Here is a 24,098-nt window from a genome sequence, read left to right on the forward strand (position 1 = left end):
ATGAAATTTAGTTTGCGACATTCAACTGACAAAAACTACGAGAATAAAGTCAACAGATCGATTTTAATCTCGACATTTACATTTTTTTGTCTTCACTGTGTCCGTATTTTTTTCCACAGTGGCCTTACTACGCTTCCTTAGGTTTTTCAAGGCCTATTCTGCCAGTTTTAATCAAGAAATGATCCATTTCTCATCCGTGATGCTACTTACTTCAGTTTCAACAACACGCATATAGCGAGAACAACGTGCTTACCGCAGTGCATTATGGGTTACGCAGGTAATTCCTAATGACGTATTCGAAATTCAGCAAGAGGTTACATTACCAAAGAATATTACCGATGTTGTCGGGGGAAAAAAAAATAATCGCGTGTAAGTGAAGATTTTTATTGATATTTCATAACATTTGAAAACCGTTAGAATGTTTTCTATATTTTTAAAAAACCGACTGTGGTTTCCAAGGATTGTCATGGAAAAAGGAGGCCAGGATACAGCTAAAAAAAGGCAGCGATTACCATAATTTTGGACCAAAATTTTTAAGTGCCTTTCAGACAGTCTTGGTGTCACAATCCCTCCTAACCCATTAACAGCGGCATTTGGTGTTCTTCCAGATGGGTTTAAAGTGGAGAAGGACAAATAAACTATCATTGCATTCACTACACTTTTGGCACGCAGACTTATTTTGCTAAACTGGAAGAATCCCAACTCTCCAATTTTAAGTTGGTGGGAAACCGATGTTTTATACTATTTGAAATTGGAAAAAATCAAATACTCAGAGAATCTGTACAGATTTTTTTCAAAACATGGCAGGATCTAATCAGTAATATTTTAGAATAAGCTCTTAAAACACAGAGGAAGCAATTATTTCTGCATTTCTTTTTTCTTCTCTATTGGCTTATCAAACTCATCAATTTAGGTATGTTTACAAGCATTAAGTTTTACCCTGTTGGCCATGCTCCCTCTCTCTCTCTCTCTCTCTCTCTCTCTCTCAGGGGTGGAGGTCGTACTTTTTGTAAAAATTGATTTGTATGGAATGATCACAATTAATAAAAAAAAGGCAGCAAAAGGCAAGGAGGAGAGGAAAAAAAGGTTTTCAAACATACTGATAAACAGGACCAAACAAAACAAAACAAAACAAAAAAAAAAAAAAGACCATCCCCCACGGCCAGAGAAAGGACTACCTCACCAGCTGACGGATGTGGCCACCTCAAAGACTTTGCCAGCCGACTCAATCTAAAGTAGAGACAGGTGGGACAGTCAGGAGAAATTAAAGTGGGTAAGCCAAGAGCAATACTTTTTATATATACACATATTTCTACATATTCCTATATACACACACATGAAGTGCCAGGAAGGAAGGACAAGCATTCTGTCAAAGATAAAAGGAAGACTTCATACCCAGCCATGAGGTCATAATGGAAGGACCAGGTAAATAGGTTTACCAGGAGCTAGTCATTTCCCTAAACGACAGGGGGTTAGGGAGCATTGGAATTGTCATCCGGAATCCCAGCCCTGGCAGGGACTTTGGGGACCGCCAGAGAGCAAAGGCGGGGGAGGATCATCCTGGCTTCCACATGCCCCGGAAGTGCTACAGATGACTTAGGCAGGAGACCAAAAGCAGTTCCCAGGTCGACTTTAATTGAGAGCACACTTCCTCACTTTAATGAGTAAGAAGGCAATGGGCTACACTCTCTTGGAGAATGAAGCAGAATTGTGGACGGTTTATTTTTGCTGATGTTCCGTAGAAAAGTTGTCTTTATCAAATAAAAATAGTTTATTTGAACCTGAAATTGTGTTGGGTATTGCTGGTTCTGTGGTTTGGGGCTCAGTGGTTACAACTAGTATAGTCAGGTGGATTTTCTGGCTGTTGGTTGGCAGGGTCCTGGGAAAAAAAAAATTATAACCAAATCTCAGACCTTAAACCCACAAATCCAACACCTGGGAACAGAAATGAGCAGAAGAACCACCAGAAAAGAAGGCAGTTACATTAAGCAACTGTTCACGATTGGGAAGCACACTTTTGTATGAGGACAGCTGGCTAATGTACCAAGTCCAATTATGGGATCCCTTTGCGCAGGAAGAGTACTTTGCTTAAGGAAAACTGATTGGCCACTTTGACAGAGCTACTTAATAAAAGCAAGCATGAGAAACATACCATCGAAGAACCAAAATCCCTCCAAAGTGTTGCAGAAAACCTCAAGTACTCCAACCATGAAAACTGCGATCCTGTGGTGGGCCATTTGTTATGTATTTCAGCATCCCGACCAAAAGACAACAAGGCAAGAATAGAACAGAGTGATGAGGATGCCATTTTTAAAACTCAACCTGCCAGACCCATCACAAAGGAATCCCTGATGTCCACACCGCAGGTAGGCGACTCTTATTTCTTACCGGTAGATAAGGGGGTCACAGGATACATGTTTGAATTTCATTACTAAAATTTGTGACAGAACCTACTGTTCATGAAACGGAACTTCCGGACTCAATTTTCCTGCAGTGCCACAGGATACTCGGCCGCACATGTGGTATATCAGTTATTGCCGAACTCACGAAGATGGGATGGGGACTCCTGAAGATCCACCTTAAGTCAGGCAATCCATGCTGAAAGCCGAATCAACCTCCAGGAACTGCAGCTGTTATTAAAGCAAGGGACAACACATCAATCTGTATTAAACAGCTTGGAAGCTCTAGTAAACAGAACTGAACAAACCATCAAAGGACTGCAGTAGGCACTTTACTATCTACAGCTTTTGGGCATCGGATTGGTACCTGGAGTTGGATTCAGCCATACAGGTGAGCATTTCTAGTATGGTAAAGCAGAAGGGAAAGCATTGTGAAGTGATGCCTGAACCCAATGAAGGAAACCAAGTAACACTTCGTCAAATACATATGGAGAAAAAATTCCCCATAGTTGGACTTTGGTTCATGGAGGCTGTCTCCAGACCAATGAAATCAACATGGGAAAAGAAAGAGGGATGCAGTGTGAAGGGGCCAGTGACCATCTTGAAGGAAACCGAGTAGCACTTGCTCCTACAGTGCAAATAGATATCAGAAATAAGTATCCCCCCGTTATAATTAAGGGCATGCAAATAGTAAAGGGTCCCATCTTTAACAAGTACAGGGTCCAAAAATGCTCACAGGCCACAAAATAATTAGGAGTCTACCATAAATTAAAGACTCTCCCAACAAAACAGAGGTGACCAATCAGAAGTATTGTTGAGGTCACATCACTTCATGCCTCTGCCTTCATTAGCCACGACAGCTGACAACATGACAGAGCAGGGTGTAACACAGAAAGAAAAAAGTATTGGACAGGGCAGTCCCTATCCAGTTCCTTGTCTGTTTTAGCAGTCAAAGAGGGCTAAACACGGGAGACACGGTTACTGGCGACAGTCCACCGGGACAGAGCCACCTCTGAGGCAGCAGTGGCTAAAAACCCAATAAGAGGCAAGCTGGCAGCAACCCAGTGACGGTTTCTTTTTGCAAAGGACGGACATTAAACCTGGACATCACACAATTGCCTCTGCAGTATTTTACCCCCTTGTGGGACTGGACACTGACCACTACAGGGTTTAGCCGAGTGGGAAGAGGGCAATGCAGGTGACAGGAAGGAAGGACAGGTATCTTGTTCCAGATAAAGGAAGATTTCACACCCGGGCAGGAGGCCATAATGAAAAGGACTGGGCAAACAGGTTTACCAGGAGCAGGTCACTCCCCACAAGTGGTAGACACCCGAGGGCTGAACCCAATTAGGACACCAGCAGGGTGGCATGAGAATTGGAGTCTGGAAATAAAGCACTGTCGGGATATTTGGGGACCACCAGAGGGTGCTTCCAGGGGAGTACTACCCCGATTTCTGCACAACCTGGACATACTCCAGATGACTTGGGCAGAGGATTAGAAGCAGTTCCCGGGTCGACTTTAAAAGAGAGCCTGCTGCCTCACTTTAATTAGTCAAGAGTTGGGAGGCAGTGGGCTATGCTCTCTTTCAGAAGCAAGGAGAATTGTGGAAGGTGCATTTTTGCTGGTGTACTGTAGAAAAGATGTCTTTGTCCCAAAATTGTGTTGGGTATTGCTGTGTCTGTGGATTGGGGCTCAGTAGTGACCCCTGTGGTTACAACACATACATCACACACTAGAATTAGTAAAAAGGAATAAAATTTAGAAAGAACTACTTCTGACATGGACAGTAACAGTGAGGCATTTTGCAGGTATATTGGCAATGGTATAGAAAAGCTCCAGTCGCATTTATTGACCTACTTCTGCTGAATTTGTTGGTTGAAAAGTACTCAATGTGGGTGTAGCTTGTTGATTCATTGGAACTCACTTAAGGTAAAAGTTAACAATTCAGGGGCCTCATGTACAATGCTCTGTGCAGAAGTCACACAAAAACATGGCATACAGACAAAACTAGAAATGTGAGTACGCACAAAAAAAATTCATATCCATAAAAGCATTCTATGCACTTTCCCCTTTATAAACCCTAATCAACATGAATTTTAACACGCACACGTGCGCGCCTACAGTCCCACCCCAACTCCTCACAGAATTTCACTTATTTAAATATGCAAATCAATATAAATAAGCCCTTCAATTCAGTGTGAATGGCAAAAGTACATGTTTTAAAAAATAAATAAATAAAATTTCAGTAAATGCTAAATGAAGATCCAGCTCAGTGAAGTGGAGGCAAGGAAAAACATACTATTTTGTACTTTAAGCAGTGGTACAAGTAACAAAAAGGAACTGATGGAGAGGCACATTGTGGAGAGATGCAGCATTGCGGTTTATTCTGTTTTAGATAATATTACAATGGTGACCCCTGTGCCAGGGATGTGAATCCACAGGGTGATAGTGCTGCTGTAGCAAGCCCATCTTCAGGCACTGACTGCGCACGCACCCCTGCCTTGGAAACCTCTGGGCAACCATCTGACCATGTGTTGACAGACATGGTTCTGGAGTCGCATAATGCAATAGCTGATGCTGTAAAAGTTGGAGAAAGGACTTAAGGAATATAAATTCTGCACTACTGTGTACTGACCACAAATTAAATGAATTGCCTTTATAATAATAAAAAAAATTTAAAAAAAAAAGCCTTGCTGCATCTGTTTACCCGTTTTTACATTGTGCTAATTACATTGAAATTTAACACAACACAACCAGGTTGTATGATTCTTTGTATCACTATATACTTGCTATTATTGGTTTTGATGCAATTTTTTTATAGCAAAAGCCTTGATTCCATCTTTTTCCTGCATCACTTAGAACTTAGATTGTGATCACTCATCTAAATGCATCTAAATCCTAAGACAGCAGTTTCCAACTTTTTTTAGCTATGGACTGGGCAAAGCATGTATAATATTCCCACTGACCAAATAAGTTTATAAATAAAAATAAAAAATAAAATATACAAATGAAATATTGTCACTTCTTCAAAAGTACTAAATTCAGTATGAGCAATTGGCTTGACTTTTTTTTTCTTTTTCAAGATCAAAAACTAAGAGATACAAAGACAAGACAAGACCAATACTGCTTTTTTACTAATAATTTGAAAAGCCTGAGAGAAATTACAAAATATTTTTTGGCTCTAAGTCCAAGATGCCCTGTATGACTTTTGAAAGTGAAATATTGGAAAATTACCTGAATAATAATCTATGGAAGACATACTACCAATTAATTTTAAAACAGAAAATAGTCATAAAAAAAAAAAAAACAGGCTTAAGAGGACTTTTCAAATTGGACAAACCATCAGGATTTCAGCAAACAGATGTCTAATGGAGAAAGCAATGGTCAGATGACTGGACATGAGACATTGCTTAATTACAGTATATTATTTTAATAAACAATGTAATTGGGTTATAATAGTGAAGTCACCACTACATCAGAACATAAGCAAAATTGCTAAACACTTTAAAACAGTAAACCTGTTTTAGTCAGATTTCTACTATGGCAGCGCCACCCACATGTTGCTTATTTGCCATCCTTTTTTTCTTATTAGTAATTACATCATTTGCAGCCAGGCATTTGATTTGTGTATCTCATATAAATAAAGCACCACTTTTTTTTTGGAATAGCTTTGCTTTTCAAGCCACATACTTCGAATTTGCAGGTACTTTTGCCAATAGGTCAGGTTTCTATGCCTCTTGGGGAGAAGTGTGTTCCGCTACATTGGGGCCAGAGCATGTGGCATGAAAGAACACTGTGATCTATGAACAAAAAACGGAATCTCACAGGCTATAGTGATAGGGTAATGATCAGTGCATTTGCAATTTAGGCAGGGAATATGGTTTGCACATTGCACCACCACTGCAAACTTTCCAGCTCTGTTTCTTTGACTTATTCAACCTACATTCTGCTAAACAGTAGCCATAAACCCTACATCAGAGAAAAATCTCAAATTATAATTGCTCACCATAAACGACGTCATGGACAAAAGTTTACCTCTTGGTACATCTCCCATGCAGATCTAATTTGTGCAGTTTCTTTCAAATGGGACAATAATGCATTTTGACATCAACAGTGGTAACAGCGATCTTTAGGATCAGTGATATGGTTCTGGCACTCCTAAGAGAATTCTTTGCAGGGCAGCCTGGCTTCTGCACTTAAATGAAGATGATCTTCCAGACAGTAGAGAGGTTAATTTCCAATTGTTTGAAACAGCTATTTGAGGCCTTTAGAAAGAAGGTTCTAGATGCCCACAAGTCTGCAAAGGGATTTAAAAAGCTCTCCAATTTAGGAAATGTGATAACATACACTTCAAGTGCAAACCAAACTAAACATCTGAAGTATCAACGAAGCAGATTCCACAAAAGATCCTCTCTAATGATGGATAGTCATAAATGCAGGGTCTGTACTTACATTTTGTACATGCAAAATTTACATTTATATTTACTTAACATTTCATATTCCATTGTATAAGTTAATGTGACATGATTTTTTATAAAATCATTAATTTTATAATATTAATTGTTGGAGGGAATGATGCCGATCACAACAATATTTTGTCATCATTTAACTCAGTTGGAATCCTCATTCATTTCACTGAATTAGCCCGAAATCTAGGAGTTATCTTTGTCTCTAGCATGTCATTTAAAGCGCATATTACAAAGTTGTCCAAATCATGTTTCTTCCATCTTAAAAATGTTAGGAAATTAAGGAACTTTCTAAATAAACAGGATTCTGAGAAATTCATGCATTTATTTCTAGTAGGATTGACTACTGCAATGAGGTGTTCACTGGATGTTCAAACTGTTCTTTATACAGCCTCCAGTTAATCCAAAATGCTGCTGCAAGAATTACTACAAGAACAAGAAAATACAAACACATAATTCCAGTTCTTAAATCCTTACACCAACTCCCGGTTAAGTTTAGGGCAGATTTCAAAATCCTCCTTTAAACATACTAGGGGGCTTCGCTCGCCAACCCCGGTGTTTGGTTAATCTATACTAATAAATGGCAAAGCCCTCACTGACTCACTCACTCATCACTAATTCTTCAACTTCCCGTGTAGGTTGAAGGCTGAAATTTGGCAGGCTCATTCCTTACAGTTTACTTACAAAAGTTGGGTAGGTTTCATTTCGAAATTCTACGCGTAATGGTCATAAATGGAAGCTATTTTTCTCCATATAATGTAATGGAGTTGAGCTCGATGGCCGTGGGGGGTGGAGTTTCGTGTGACATCATTACGCCTCCCACGTAATCACGTGAACTGACTGTCAACGCATTACGTAGAAAATCAGGAAGAGCTCCAAAAAGCGCTGAAGAAAACATGCATTATACAATTGAGAAGGCAGCGAAACAATAAGAAGCGAGTGAGTGACATATACAAGCATATTCATGCCTGCAGCTACTTCAGAAACAAAGCACGGTGTAAACCTAAAGTTTAAATTAAGTTCATAGACAGGCTGCTGCTGGCGTTTGTCATGCCCACGGGTAATGCGGGATACAAGTTTAATGAGAGGACGCAGGGTATAAATGACAGTTTTGATCACTTTCTAACTAAGTTCAAATTGCTGGTCAAAGGCTGTGCTTATGCAAATTCTGAGAGACTGTGTTTGTGGGGGGATTGACAGTTAAGGCGGGTGGAGAAGTGACGTCATCATCTCCCCTCCCATTCACTGCATTTCGCTCTGAGCTGAGCTCCGCGGCTAACGCCGTCTTCCGAAGCAACTTCGTCAGACTGCCACCAAATACTCACAGAAAAATCCACAAGTTAATACACAAGCTGTCTCTAGAGTTTCTCCACACTGAATACTCCAGGCACTACTCCTTACAAAAGGTTACTCCTTACAAAAGGTTACATTGACAATTGTGTTACATTGTTTTTAAAATGTTTCCTTTTCTTCTCGATTCATTTTACCCTCGCACCCCCTTGGTTTGAGAAGAAGTATGAAAAAATATGAACTTAACACAGAAAAACAGATCACCAATTGAAGCTTTATGAATAATCGATTCGCCATCAATAATTGTTTTGGTAAAGCCATACTCCGTGTAATCCTCCTTCCATTTTATAATTTTTCCTCTACAAGCCATGATTAAATGAACGGTAAAAAAAGTAAGAGCAAAGCGAGGGTGACTTATTCAGGCAGGCATATATATGACAGCAAAACTCATGACAATGTCAATCATGTTACGTTAATATTAAAATGTTTCCTTTTCTTTTTCATTACTTCTTTAACACACTACTTCTCCGCTGTGAGGCGCGGGTATTTTGCTATATATATAATATATATATATATATATGAATGAATGACCTCCAAAGAGCGCCGAGACTTTTGATCACGTGAACGAGTCTGCAAAAAAATGGGGTCTCCTGCACAGCGAAAGTCGAGCAGCCGGCGCGCGCACAGCTGTGCCGGCCTTTGAGACGCTAACTGCACTTCTGCCTTAAGTCAAAGTGAGCACTTTTAATTTTTTTCATCCTCCCCCTGAGCTATAGCCCAGACAAGTGCAAACAGGGGACCCCTTTTCTACACTGCGGCAAACTAATATTAAGGCGATTCGGACTTTCTTTTCAACGTATACGATTATGAGGTCGTCAGCTCGGATTATGAAGACACGCACAGGAGTGGAGGACTGACAGTGCCATCACAGTCAATTAATGGCAGGGACGTCTCACCAGTCTACACAAGACCCACCGCGACTGTCCCCAAAAGGCGCTCATATCGTCAGCGAACACATCTCTCTATATATAAAAGAAAAAGGCAAAATTTCCTTTCTTTACACCTTTTTTTCCTTTTATCCCAAACCAAAGCCTTTCTCTCTTACCACTGCAGAGGACACAAAACTAATTTTCTTTAACTGCTGGTAATGCCGGTAAGGCACATTACCAGAGGCAGAAATTTGGATGTTCACATAGAAAATGTAATTTCTATACCACAGTAGTCGTGTAGCGCCTTTCAAAAGGGATCAACTACCGAGAGATGATCCATATACATTTCAGCTGCTGTTAGTACTACTTACCTGTTCTGTTACACCGTCTTTAAAATGTAGTTTACACGCAACCACTCCAGTAGTGCTCAATGTATCCGTACTTCTTAAAACGTTAATGTTTTACTGTTTAAGAACTTATAGACTACACTTTATTATTTTTCCCCTTGCACTCAGTGACCAAAGCTATACACACACATATATACACCTGTGTGTGTGTGTATACTCAAACCCATTATGACAACAGCAATCCAAGCTGTGAGAAAACAGTAAAAAGGAGGCGTGTCAGACGACGTGGTACATTTTCTGATGCAGCTAGACAAAAACAACTTTGTGACGCTGCCGCCAAATACACAAAGCAATTACTTTGACAATCATGTTACGTTATTTTTAAAATGTTTCCTTTTCTTTTTCATAACTTCTTTAAACACATGACATCACTGCGAAGCGCAGGTATTTTGACATATATATATATATATATATATATATATGACAGCAACACTCGTAACAGTGACAAAACACTTACATTGACAATCATGTTTTTTTTTTTTAAAATGTTTCCTTTTCCTTTTCATAACTTCTTTAACACACTACTTCTCCGCTGCAAAACGCGGGTATTTTGCTAGTCGGATATACAATTTAAATTTTTTTTTTTCCTCTTTGGAATTGTTTCAATTTCATTAATTTGCACTTTTACTTAAAAGCTTATCAATATTTTTTTGGAGACACATTGTGACAACGCAACATAACTGCCCATGAGTGAATACGTTTTTCTCTAACAAATAATCCGACTTTTTCTAATGTTTGTCCCTGCGATTTGATTGTCATAGCAAAAGCTGTTCTCATGGTAAACTGTAAACATTTTAATATGAATGGCATATCACAATCTCTTTTGGCATGTAATGTTATTCGCGGAATATATACATTACCTTTCTTTTTGCCTGTTAAAATTTGCATCGCTTCTCCATGATCATAAATATACACCTGACCGAATTGTGCATTCTTTGAAATTCAACTTGTTGTTGCTTCATCTGTTCTGGGACCATCGAATCTCATAGCGTATGGTCTATTATTGTGTAAATCCACATTTTGTGCATTGAATGATGCAAATACGAAAAAACTTTGTTGTCTACTCTTTGCCTTTTATTTCTGACCTCGATTTGTCTGGCTCTTTTTTTCAATTACACCTGGTTCTGATGGTTAATCACCTTTTGTTCTGCAGTAATGCATTCTTTTCTATCTTTTCTTTGATACTGTAGCGACCGACATGATAAAGTGTCACAAAAGTTTTACTTGAACAATCGTTGACTTCGTAACCCCAAACAACTTTCTAGCACCCTCTCCAATCCCGCATCTCCAGTGTCTCGCCCTGTCCCCCCCCTTACCGCATCAATACATACCTCACTATCAGTCTTCCGTGCTGTACTCCGCCCTCCCTTGCACTATCGTTTGTTTGAGCCTGTCGAATTACATTGCTTTCATAATCTCTTATCTGCCTTTTCTTCTCTCCAACACCTTTGGGTCTCTATTCTCCGTATAGTCCTTATATGCTTTATATATGTTCAGAGCACAGGATCTGTGTGCACTACATGCTTGTACTGCAACTGATTGTTTTTTGATGGGTGTGCTCTTATAGGATCTTTTGTAAGTAGGTCGTGTCTTTCAAGAATCTCATGTTCCACGTCCCAGCGAGACGGCCCTGGGACAATCTCTTGGCACCAAGTCTCATGTTTACGGTCCCCTCGAGACGCTCCGTGGCAAGTCTTTTGTCTCGCAGGACTTTTAAATGTCTACCGAGAACTTCTGAGAAGATCACGTATCGTCGCCTTGCTTTTGCTTTCCAGGATTTCTTTTTATAATAGAGAGATAAAGCATTAAATGGCCAAGGTCTGGCTTACTTGTCTGAACTTATGACGTATGACAAACCAGAGCGCACATTAAGATCTCAAGATGCCGGTCTGCTTAGGATTCCAAGGATTAATAAAATAACAGTGGGAGGTCGAGCTTTTAGTTACAGGGCCCCTAAACTGTGGAATGGTCTGCCTGCTACTATAAGAGATATCCCTTCGGTCTCAGCTTTTAAATCCCGGCTGAAGACTCACTACTTCAATTTAGCATATCCTGACTAGAGCTGCTGATTAACTGTACAGACTGCATCTATGTTGTTAGTCATTAGCACTAAAACATAAGTAACATGATAGTTATAATTGGATACTAACCCTCACCTATTCCGTTTCTCTTCCCAGTACTCAAATGTGGCACTTGGTGGCACGGCCCACCTGCCAAATTGTTTTGCCTGCCTAACGTAAAGTCATCCCTGATGGAGGATCGTAGGAATTGTGGGAAAGAAGGGTCCCGTTCATTGGATTGGCTGGCCCAATGCTGTTTCAGCTGTGGAATGGCCAAATGGGAGAGGCAGCTTGATGGATGAGGTCTCCAGGACTCTAAACAAATCCAAATCATATTATGTGATATCTACTGTTAAATTCTGCTACGTACTTCTAAAATTTGTATACTGTATTGAGGATTTGTTCTGTGTATTGTATTGACCCCCTTCTTTTTGACACCCACTGCACGCCCAACCTACCTGTAAAGGGGTCTCTCTTTAAACTGCCTTTCCCAAAGTTTCTTCCCTACTGGGGTTTTTTGGGAGTTTTTCCTTGTCTTCTTAAAGAGTCAAGGCTGGGGGGGCTGTCATGAGGCAGGGCCTGTTAAACCCATTACTGCACTTCTTGCGATTTTGGGCTATACAAAAATAAATTGTATTGTATATCTGTAGAGACTGTCACTCTGAATACTCCACATCGAAACTCAAACACCACAAGGGTGTTCCCAGATATAGCCTAAACCAAAGTCCCAAAGAATACCCTAGACACAAAGGCTGACAACTTCAGTGTTGCCAGATGTAATCTAAACCTCAAGTGTAACATCTTAATCCCAGAGAATAACCTATAAACACATGGAGGCTAATGTACCTTGGCAATTGGTTTTAACCAACCAATGATTCTTTACTCTCACTCTCCCCACTGGGGAGGTTCCTTCAGCATGCTAATTCTGTAGGACACAAAAAGGTAATCTCTCCAATACCAGGTGCCCTTCATTTACTTTAAATCTTCAATCACTCTACAGACAATGTTTAGAAATTTAAAAACAAAGTAATATTTATTAAAATAGAATAGCAACAAACAATATCAATGGGTAGCTAAGTCTGGATATATGTAGTTCTAAACACAAAAATGAATAATCCTTTAAAGTCAGAAAGTTTACTTAAGATTTGCACCAGTGTCAAGATAGCAGCTTTTAGATTCAGATGTTTAGCTGATGAAATTTCTTGCCATCTCCAGTTCCTTTTACTACTAGGTTATAAAAATTTTCTGGTCGGTCTAAAGTAAACATATATACAGAAGTGCCTGCTGTTCTAAAATTATGATTTTATTCCTCCAGGACAATGGAGAACAGTCCAACTTGTAATATATCATACAAATAAATGTTATACTAGTGAAATGGTTAGGAAGGTTTGCTAGATCATATATGATGGATTTCAGTTGTTGAACATTTAGGTCCCTCACAATCTCAGAGGCAAACTTTGCAAGTAGGCTGAAGGTAAATGATCATCCAACCAAATGTCTCTGGAGCAGAATGCGTTACCACAATCTTAAAACCAATCTCTGACCCCGTGTCTCACAGCTAGTGACTTCTCTTCACAACTGGCATACAGAGGTAGAACATTGGTAGCACTTGTGCAGGTCACTGCACTGGGACAAAGGTGGGATGTGGGTTTCCCCATTTACCAGGTGCTGCATATTGGATTAGAGCTCAATTATATCAATCTAATTTTCTCCCTTTTTACTTAGGCAGGACACTCCATTTCTTTCAGCTCCTCACTCAACCAGAGCAGAGGTCAACTTCTTAACTGCCAAGTATAAACCTGGAGAGCAGCCAAAGAGGATGATTTTCTTTAGCTCAATCATCATACACCACAGTGGTAAACAATGGGCATTCATAATTGAGCAACTCTGCAAAAGCTGAGCCTCAGCAACCAAGGGTGGTAGCAAGAAAGTCTTCAACAGCTTGTACAGAAGCATGTTTACCCCTCTAAATGTATTTTACCATACATTCTTTTCCATCTTCTTCAGTACAAGTAAAACCAGGGAACTGTGAAGGATTACATTTAATTTTGTCTGCACAAGGTTACATTTATAGTCTGTGTGTGCATATTAAAATTTATCAGCAATGTAAAAAGAGGTGGGTGACTCAAGTCACATGACTTTGCACACGGCTTGCATGACAATACTTAAAACATGACTCGCTTATTGATGCCTTGCGACTTAACTTGGACTTAAGATAAATGACTTGCATTCTCATGTTATAGCATACCAATTATTTTTCAAATTGCATTCTTTTTATTTAAATTCTGTTAATATATTCCAAGCACAGTCATCATGAATAATCCACATGCTGGAGGGCAACAGCACTGAGGATTGGCAATTTAAAATATTTTCAATTTACTGAAGATTATAAAGAATGAAAAAGTTGTCCACAATATCAGAGTCAAAAAAAAATCACCTGTAGAACACCTTCAAACTTTGTCATTTCAAGATTCATCAAGACAGTTGCACTTGCTAGAGAGAAGACCTCAGATATCGTGACTGATGAGTAACTGTGGAAACTGCTGCATGTCTACTTGATTGGATGTCATCTTTACCAATCCGGTTTCACACTGCTCCATCTAAACCACTCCACAATTTCCCACATAGACTCAAGTCAATTATTCTACTCAGGGGGCGACACTGCGACCCAATGTATACTTGGTTTCCCCATCTCTGGAGTGCTGATCCAAGCCAAGGCCCTGTCCTGCTGCCAAGTCCCATAAAGGGGATGTTGCAGAGAAGAGCAGTATAAAATGCTTTATCATACAGTAGTAAGTAATGTCCCATAGGTGTAACACAAGGCTGCTGATGTTATGGCCAAACATAAACCAAGATATCAAAGTAAAGATTTCTGTTACTAATTCAGTATTTAGTAGAAGCACCCTTTTGAGCTAATACAGCCATGAGTCTTCTTGGGAAAGATGCAACAAGTTTTTCACACCTGGATTTGGGGATCCTCTGCCATTCCTCCTTGCAGATCCTCTCCAGTTCTGTCAGGTTGGATGGTAAATGGTGGACAGCCATTTTTAGGTCTCTCCAGAGATGCTCAATTGGGTTTAAGTCAGGGCTCTGGCTGGGCCTTTCAAGATCAGTCACAGAGTTGTTGTGAAGCCACTCCTTCGTTATTTTAGCTGTGTGCTTAGGGTCATTGTCTTGTTGGAAGGTAAACCTTCGGCCCAGTCCGAGGTCCTTAGCACTCTGGAGAAGGTTTTTGAATGCGGCCAAGTACAGGGATATCCTGGACAAAAACCTTCTCCAGAGTGCTAAGAACCTCACTGTAGACAGAGAGCACCACCTTAATGCCAATCTATAACAGTTGGAGAACAGTGAAAATATGTTAGGATGTCTGACTGAAGAAAATCACTGGCATCATGGTGCAAGTTCCATTTTTTTTGGGTCACGATTTTAGTTATGCTCCAGATACAAAAAAATAAGACTAAAAATAAACACTATGTAAGAGATAAACATTTGTTTATTCTTCCACAAAACTAGAATTCGTAAACACTATTTTTAAGAATCACCATTTCAACAATATTCTATTAAAATTAATAAATCAAAACTATCCCTTAACATTTGATTAAGCAGCATTATGCTTTATGAAACATTCGATTTCTTTATACAATTATTTTAAAAAATACAAATACAGAAACTTTAGTTTCATACACCCATAACCACCTAAAATTTCTGATGCATTAATAAATAAATTTGTCTCATTATACTGTCTGAAACCACAATATGTTATTGCTGTGAAATTTTGCATACAAGTTGATAAATATTTTGTTTTGTCTTTATTTGTATGGTTAAGTATGGGGGTACTTTTTAGGACAGGGTTTTGGGTGCCTCGGACCAGTTTGGCAAGCGATTCTCTGCAGGACTCTCTCAATCAACCTCCACGGGAAAGCCAGACAGCCTAGCTGGCAAACATCAGCTCAACAAATGGTTTTGGGGCACGTGTGAAGGTATTCTGTGCCCCACTGGTCTGAAGTATGGCCATTAGGAACTGGCTTGTATCAGAAACCTTTAAGTACCATGATACCCTATTGGCTGTAGGGCTTGGACACAGAGTCTATAAATTTGCTTGCTTTACCTCACACCCTCTCTCTTACCAACTGGTGAAGGAGCATCTCACACACCATAAACTAAAAAGGACAAACACAATGAAGAGCACAGCTCAGAAGCCATACTGAGACAGGCATGTGGCCTGTTCTAAAGAAAGCTGACCAAATTTTAATGTATTATTACACCTAACTATCTGATATTATAAATGTAGAAGGGAAGGTGAGGAGAAGTTATATGGAGCAATACCTTATAAAAAGTAGTATATCTGTGTGATTTGAGGCATTCTGACAAAGGCTACATAATACAAAAGGGGAAAGCAGAGTGATATATTACTCTACCAAGAAAACAGTTATGATTTAATTTTCCATTTACATCTTCTGTATTATGCAATTTATACCAACATAACTAAAGAAATCAGAACCAGTGCCATCTTGATCTAGTTTGCATTATTAGTTCATCTCAGACTTCTCCTGCACCACCATGATAAAAATGGTTATCCATTCCACAAGAAAAAACAGTTTATAGAATGCAATCCTTAATTTCTACTAGTATTACACAATCTAGTGGATTCTGTCCAAGATTAAGTTTAATATTCCATATCCCAATTCCCTTCCTTATGTAAAAATTTCCAATTTAATTTAATTAAGTAATTATTAATTTACTTAATTATTAATTTTGTATTATGTAGCCTTTGTCAATTAAATTAAATTAATTTAAGTTAATCGTTGACATTCTGCAAAGGTATAGCGCCGCCAAGTTGAAACCCTCGTTTCAAATGTTACCAGAAGCTAGCTTCCTAAACTAAAATGTAACATATTTAAAATTTTCTAACTTCCGTGGTATTGCTTATAACTAGAGTTAGCAAAAATTCTACACCAGAGTGTTTTCTTTTTAAAAAAAAAAAAAAGTCTTGGGGGATGGCTGGCTGCTTTTATTCTTGGACTAATAAATTGATCCATCCAGAAACCTATTTGCAAATCTAGGAAAATCTACCTGTTCTGTTCACATACAATATACACTCATCTATGAGGTTTAATGACTGGCCAGTTTCTACATACATGTACTACAATATGTAAGTTAGTAGATTTACAGTGCATTCAGGAATGGGTAATCTAGTCTACCAGTGTGCCATGAGTTTCATGAACAATTACGCTGAAGTTTGCAAACACTTAATGGAAACTGCATTTGCAGATTGTGCTTCATACAAACCTTGTTTACCGACATGAATCACTAATGGCTTGTGCTTCACATAATGTGCTTAATTAAAAAGGTTTTGAAAAGCAGGACTTTCCAAAAAGATGAAACCAGGACTTGGCTCTTAGCATCTGTTTGACAAATACCAAAAAGCTAAACATTTATTACTGTCTCCAACCATAAAGCTTCCATATATGACAAGACTCAATGAAATAGTGTTTTAGCATTTAATCTGTCCCTTTTTGCATCAGTCCTCCTAAAACAGCTTAATTTTGGAATCTGTTTAAATTGGAGTACCTGCTCCAGTTCCTCTGTCATGTCTACCAAGTCCTCAAACATTTAAAAGGGAACCACAAGCGAACCATTTTTGTCCAGTAGAAAACTACTTGTCTGTACCTCTCATTATTCTTAGGAAGCACAATCCCCTTTTAAAGGATTTGCAGGCAAGTTAATTTACTTCCATGGTTTTAAAGCCAACCACTGAGATTTTACTCCATTTCATCAAATCTGAAAACATATGCACACTCTGGACAAAACTGCTCTGATACCGATGAAGACGTACCACTTATAGCTTTTACAATATTTTAAAATAAAAAAATAAACAAACACACCACACACCCCAACCCCAGCTAGCATCTCCAAATGTCGCAATGCATGTTGACAACTACAGGTTACTGCCTCCACCCAATGCAATCTTAATGAGCAGTATAGTCTTACTGTGATGGTACTTAAACCTAAAATCTGCTCTTAAGTCTTCATGCCTTGTGGCACTTGACCAGTGGATCTGCAGCATTACAAGCTGTGCTTTTATTATGATTTTCTTTTACTTAATTATTATTACTACATTGTGAAAGTTATTTCATGGTATCATCATTATACTATATGATCATTTACATACTAAAAAATGATAAAATGCTTATAAAAGTAAGATTGCTTTGTAAATTTGGATTTGAACATATCTGGATTGTTTCTCCTGTAGACAGCAGGTTTAACTTATGCCAGTTTTAGGAGAATTCTCTGCCCCTGGCATCTGTTGATCCATCGCAACATCACCATAACAAACACAAACCTTGACCCACCACAAATTTAACCTCCATTGCAGCAGTACAGGAGTATAATTGGATGTTCTCTCTTTCCCTTGAATGAGAAGATCTTGCACTAAATGTTTGAAAATATTTCTTCACTCAGGAGGAATTGTAGATGCAGTATATTGAATATGCTTTAAAAGGTGAATGGTTGTCCTTAATATTTCTACAAATTCCAACTAGTTAAACACACATTCTAATGATCTATAGTACACTAATTTCATTTTTTACAACCCCTTGATATTTAATACAGTGAACTTGCTTTGTAAAGCATCTGATGGTGCTCACTATGAAAGATTCCAGAAAATGACTGAAATAAATATCACTAAGCAAGCCAGTACCTTGTCCGATATTCTGCAGCATACATCTGATCGCAAAAAATCTTGGATTATCTTCCAGTCTGGAACAAGAAGCAAAACCAATGCTAGCACTGACATGTGAAAAAATTGTTATCCAAGACTTGAATAATAGTGGTTAGAAATGTGTGCAACATAGCAATTTCAATTACAAAGCAAAATGTAATTAACAAAATCAGCATAGGACAGAATTACAATGTATGTGGTCAACAGCATGTTAGAGAAACACTGCTATGCAAGATGTGGTTTTTGGAACTGAATTTAATACAACAAATAGTCACACTTTAAAAAAAAATAAAGATATGTAAACAAAATAATCATGAAGAGTACAAGTTTATTCATTCAGCCTATGGGAAAGTTAAATCAAATTACTTTACCTAGCAGCCTGTAAAAGGCCCGGATTTCCAGCATCCTTTCAGATGACACAAGAATGCGGTTATTTGCTATGCAAAAACTCCCCTGCTTTTTTTCTTGATGCTGCAAGTGGCATATTCTCCTCTTCACTCTAACTGTGGCCAGAGAAGCAGCATGTGAACAGCTCTGTGAATGCCTCATGGCCAACACTGTGGGTGGATTATAGCACACAAATAAAAAAAATACTTTATGTAATTAATTTATAAGTAAAAATACAATTATATGAAATTATGTATGTTACGTGTTAAACACACATTTAATCGCTTATTTCCAAATCCTACTGTTCTAATACAGTACAGGCCCAGACCACAAAAGGGACAAAGTTTATCCTGGCAAGATAAGCCAAACAGCATGAAGCAACAGTGGACCAGGTACAAGGACACCACACTTACTCATTGAGTAATTTAAAAAAACCTATTAAACTTAATGTTGTTGGTGCATCGTTGAGATGTGGACTATAATGACAAACAGAATATGGGAACATATGGACAATGACCATACTTGACTTTTAATGCAGGACTCAGGAGCAGTACGATACTGGGCCAGACTGACATGTTCAATTAATCAACCTTTTGCAGCAACTGCAGAAGGATTTTTGGAAAAAAAAAAAATGACCAGTCCCATTAGTAGCAAAACAAAAAAAGCCATACAAGAAACAAAAGAGGTGGATGGCTACAACATTTATAAGATAACAAGAAACACAATAGCGACATTACAAACAAAGTTAGACATAAAGAATGCCATACTATAGTTACAACCGTTTCCTTAGATATTAGCCAGTCTAGAATTAAATCCTGGTCTTAGCTACTGCCCTGGTAGAATTTACACCTTCTCTCTTTCTACATGGGTTTCCCACACACATACCCGAACTAACATTAATTAGTAATTCCAAATTGGTCCAGTTATTGGTTCTTGCCTTGTGTCCAATGCTGCCAGGATAAGCTCCTCTATAAATCCCTCAAAACCCACACCTCTACCTTCCTGGAGAGTTAAGTGGATTTGAAAATGTTATTTGAAATTAAGAATACAAATTAAAAAGACATGAAGCATAATGTTAATAGAACAATGAGGTGTAATAACTGCTCATGATTAGTGCAACAGTTTAACAGGCAATACAGATTGTACTGCTCAAAAAGGTACCCAACCCGCAATACAAATGCTTAAAAAAAGGAAATGCACACAACAACTGTAGAAGCAAAAGGTTTCCTTGGCAATTAACTCACCGTTTTTTTACTTAATATACCAATACTGGAGGACTCTTGTGTCTGTTGTCCCCCCTCCACCAGCAAGTTATTTTACCTCTAACTGATCTTATTGTTTAAATGACTGATCTCCTCCCCGTCTTTCTGCATTTAGAAAAGAGTAATAGTATGAGATTTAAAGCTCCTAAAATATAGTGGCCCTTCTGTGACAGTGTTAAGCCCTTAACCACCCCCGTTTTATCAATTCACCTTTTTCAGTGGAGTTTGATCCTTTAATTATAACATTTAAAACGGGAAAGACAAGAGTAAGCTGAAGGGTTGCAACTACTTCAATGTCAGTCCCATGAACATGGTCACTAGGAATTGATAGCTTAAATAACCAGAACACCTAGAAAAGCAGAATGAAAATCATAATGATGACGATAAAAACCAATATATTATCCCTTTGCAACATACATAAATGCCTACTACGTTTAAAAAAAGAAAATAGCAAACCCAAATTTGGAAATGTATCATTTCCCCAGTTATCTTCTGTTTATTGTTAAACGTCATTATTGTGTAACTAAGAGTACAACCAACACTGGGGGAAAAAAATTACAAAAAGAGTGTCAAGAACATAGAATATGGAAAAATGTGAATCTCATACTGCTGCTCTTTTTTAAATACAGAATGGGGGGCAATGAGATCAATTAGCAGTAAAATGATTTGCCATTTCTGAACCTGGTTGGAGCAAAAACCTGTAGTCACAGGAGCTCTCTAGAACTGAACCAGGAAACCACAGATATAGACTCTGCTACTGATTAAGTATAAAGGGGAAACTCCACTTTAAACTGATTTGCAAATTATAAGACCTGGGGTTATATCCATAGCCCCTCCTTAAACCCACATAATCTAAGTATACACTATGAGCATCTGGTGCAAGAGAACATTCTTGCACACTTTAACACAACTATTCTTTTTACTTTACAAAAGTAAAACGTGAGGTTAGTTTGTGCTTTTGTAAGAATGGAAGAAAAAGTGGTCAAAACATTTGAATAAAAGTGTAAATCAGCACCTACATTAAACAACAGTATTTATATTAAATATTTTAAGCCATGTTAAAGTTTCATATACATGAAATCCTTACAAAAAATTAAACATTTTATATTCTTGCAATACATTACTGTTGCACTTTAATGGATACGAAACTAAAAAAAGTTTGTTTTTATGTCACCTAATGTCCAAGAGTCTGGACTCTATATTGAATATGACTAATAGATCTTTGTTCCAAGCGGTAAGTTAGGCTTTTTACAGAAACTTAATAAACAAATGAATATTATAACAAACTAAATACACACAGCAATTACTAAAAATAAAGAAAACTTCAAACTCGGCTAAAGATAAAAATAGCAGTCACGGTGGTCCATCATTGGGGTGTAAGTAATAATGGAGCCCCGGTTGCGCATCTTATGACACTACTTCAGTATATCTCGTTGGCTGAAAGCACTCGGTGTTGGTGTGTCAGAGAGAGTGTAACTGGCCAACAAATAACAGTGACATCACAAGTTGCAGTTTTTTTCTTCGACTGCCAGCGAAAAAACAAATCATAAACGTTATTTTGAAAGGAGTCTACAATACATTATGGCAGTCTTTGATTATTTCTAAACAAGCCAAGCCCATTTTGCATGTATTTAAGCAATTATCCCCCTGTTCTCTACAAATTAACAAGGACTAGATAGATACGCCCTGTAACATTCATTTTTACCTCTTCTGCTTTTTAAAGATCGCAGTGTAGGGTTGCGAAAGCAGATCTTGTCGTTGAGGAATATACGGTAATTTGTAAGCGAACAGCTAGCTTGTTCAGTCACCCATTAGCGATCGGCTACTGGCAATTAAATCACGGTTAAACTGTGATGCCACAGCATGCTGTAATTTACTGAGCAAATGAATTATACAATTTATGTTTATAATGAGTGGCCCATTGTAGTTCCTTTGATAAACTTAAATTGACATCAATTATTGAATTGTACGTATCTGTGGTACTTCTGAAATATTTCCTCCATGTAGTTTGCAGCCCGATTATTGCCATTTGTCCGAACTGCCGCCAATCACCCATACTGCGTACGACCATGCTCACCTACTGACGATGTATGAAAATCCACCTCCGCAAACTCCCCATAAGCTAGTGGAGTTAACGGCACTTAAACGGCACTTTGTGACGTCATACCTAGGGTCAATCGGGATAATTAAGCTCATTGAACTTATGTGGTTGATTCTTTTTTATAATATTATTATTATTTAATAATAATTTATTATGCTGTATATCTGCCGATGTTCTTCATTTAGCACAGTGTTTTAGCAGCGCAAAACTAGAGCTGTTAGTAGGTCGTGGGCGTGGCTTTACGCATTCGTTTACTTGGGCTACACGAAAGCTTTGACTCCTCAAAAACGTTGACTTTTTTTGGCATTGTCAAAAATTAATAGTAGAGGCTTATTTTTATATACCATTTCATGCAATCTACTGCCTTAAATGGTTGCATATTTTGAGAAATTTAAGATGAGAAGAAGCTTAAGTTTATTTCTAAAAAGCAGTATTTATAAGCTCCGCCTCTGGTCAGCATCATTTAAAAGACACTTTGAAAAGTTTAAACTCCCTAAAGAAGCAGCACGTTTCCGATTTATCATTAATTTATTAATGATTTTTCTAAATATAAAACATACGGTATGTAAAATATGGTAATGGCTAAAACATTTTACTTCTTTAAAACGCTTACCTGAAAAAGTAACTGCCGCGTTCCTGCTCCGACGTCGCTTACTGAACAAGCGATTGTAAAAACGCGCATGCGGAGGCCGTGAATTAACGCAAATCAGTAGGTGTTACAATTGGCTAGCAGTACGATTTGGTGATATTGTAATGTATTTTCAGCTTACTTTTAAATTTGACCGTTTAAAAAAAATAATGCTGCTGTAGCATTTTACAAAAAAAAAACATACTTTGTAGTCTTCTTTGAGCGAGGCTGCTGTAGTGCCATCACAATTGCGTTGTCCCCACCTGCAAGATAGAGATGTTTAAACACAAAATGTTAGAACAGAATGAACTTCTGTTACCATTCATACATGTCAGTCATTGATATTCTATTTGCTTTTAGGCAAAAATACATTTGGCTTATCTGTTTTAATTTTCCAAAAGTAATTCTAGGTTCCATAGGTTAATTTTAGTTAAAATATCATTTGTGACTTGTCTTAATCGCTATACTTAAGTAATTTTTTCTTCAGTAATAGCATTGGTATGTGTGTAGAGTAAAGGGAATTTTTACTTGCTTGTTCACACAACATGCAACACATTGCCATGTTGGTGCAATGATAAACTAATGCATTAAAATACATATATTCGATATATTGGACAGAAAGCACAAATCACTTTAAACATCTGTGGGCATGTTTATATTCATTTATGCCATGCAGGAGAGTGGTACAATACCAAAGGATGATTTTTGTCTTTTGTCAATTGTTTATGCAATGGCGGTCAGTTTCAATGTGAAATAGCATTACCAAACCTGCTTAAACTAATGCAAGACGGAGCAACCCTGGACAGAACCCACTCACACAAGACCACTTGTAATCACTAAATCGGCAGGAGATTGCCGGGAAGCACCTGGAGCACATCCGGGGGAACATAAAAGGGGCCGCCTCCCTTCATTCATGGCTGGAGTCGGGTGGAAGAGGATGAGGTGTTGGAGAGGAAAGAGGTGGCCTGAAGACAGGAAAGGCAGATAGTGTGAGAGGCCTGGACTTTTGGGGAAGTCTTGGGGTTTGTGGTGCACTTTGAACTTTGTAAATACTGTATAATAAATGTATGGTGGTGAATTTGCCATGTCTTCCTGTCTGTGTCCAGGGCTTAGTCCGCACTGTATAGTCAGTCAGTCAGTCATTATCCAACCTGCTATATCCTAACACAGGGTCACAGGGGTCTGCTGGAGTCAATCCCAGCCAACACAGGGCACAAGGCAGGAGCAAATCCTGGGCAGGGTGCTAGCCCACCGCAGGGCACTCACACACCAACTAAACACTAGGGACAATTTAGGATCATCAATGCACCTAACCTGCATGTCTTTGGACTATGGGAGGAAACCCACACAGACACGGAGAGAACATGCAAACTTCATGCAGGGAGGACCCGGGAAGCGAACCCAGGTCTCCTGACTGCGAGGCAGCAGCGTTACCAGTGCGGGAGTC

The 24,098-nt window shown here is 38.5% G+C and overlaps 1 protein-coding gene across 1 annotated transcript in view; it reads right to left on the reverse strand.

Moving 5' to 3' along the window:
* The window catches only part of LOC120533754 (speedy protein A-like), a 65,418-nt gene extending 42,711 nt beyond the window's left edge, over window positions 1-22,707 (reverse strand). The window contains exons 1-3 of the mRNA XM_039760690.1: window positions 22,637-22,707; window positions 18,645-18,830; window positions 18,253-18,311 (exon numbers count right to left, since the gene is read on the reverse strand). Coding sequence (XP_039616624.1) covers window positions 18,253-18,311; window positions 18,645-18,822 — 237 coding nt within the window. The 5' untranslated portion in view covers window positions 18,823-18,830; window positions 22,637-22,707. The remainder of the gene's footprint in view (window positions 1-18,252; window positions 18,312-18,644; window positions 18,831-22,636) is intronic.
* Window positions 22,708-24,098: the final 1,391 nt, after the last annotated feature.

The sequence above is a fragment of the Polypterus senegalus genome, chromosome 8 (assembly GCF_016835505.1).
Source record: "Polypterus senegalus isolate Bchr_013 chromosome 8, ASM1683550v1, whole genome shotgun sequence".
Taxonomy (NCBI): Eukaryota; Metazoa; Chordata; class Cladistia; order Polypteriformes; family Polypteridae; genus Polypterus; species Polypterus senegalus.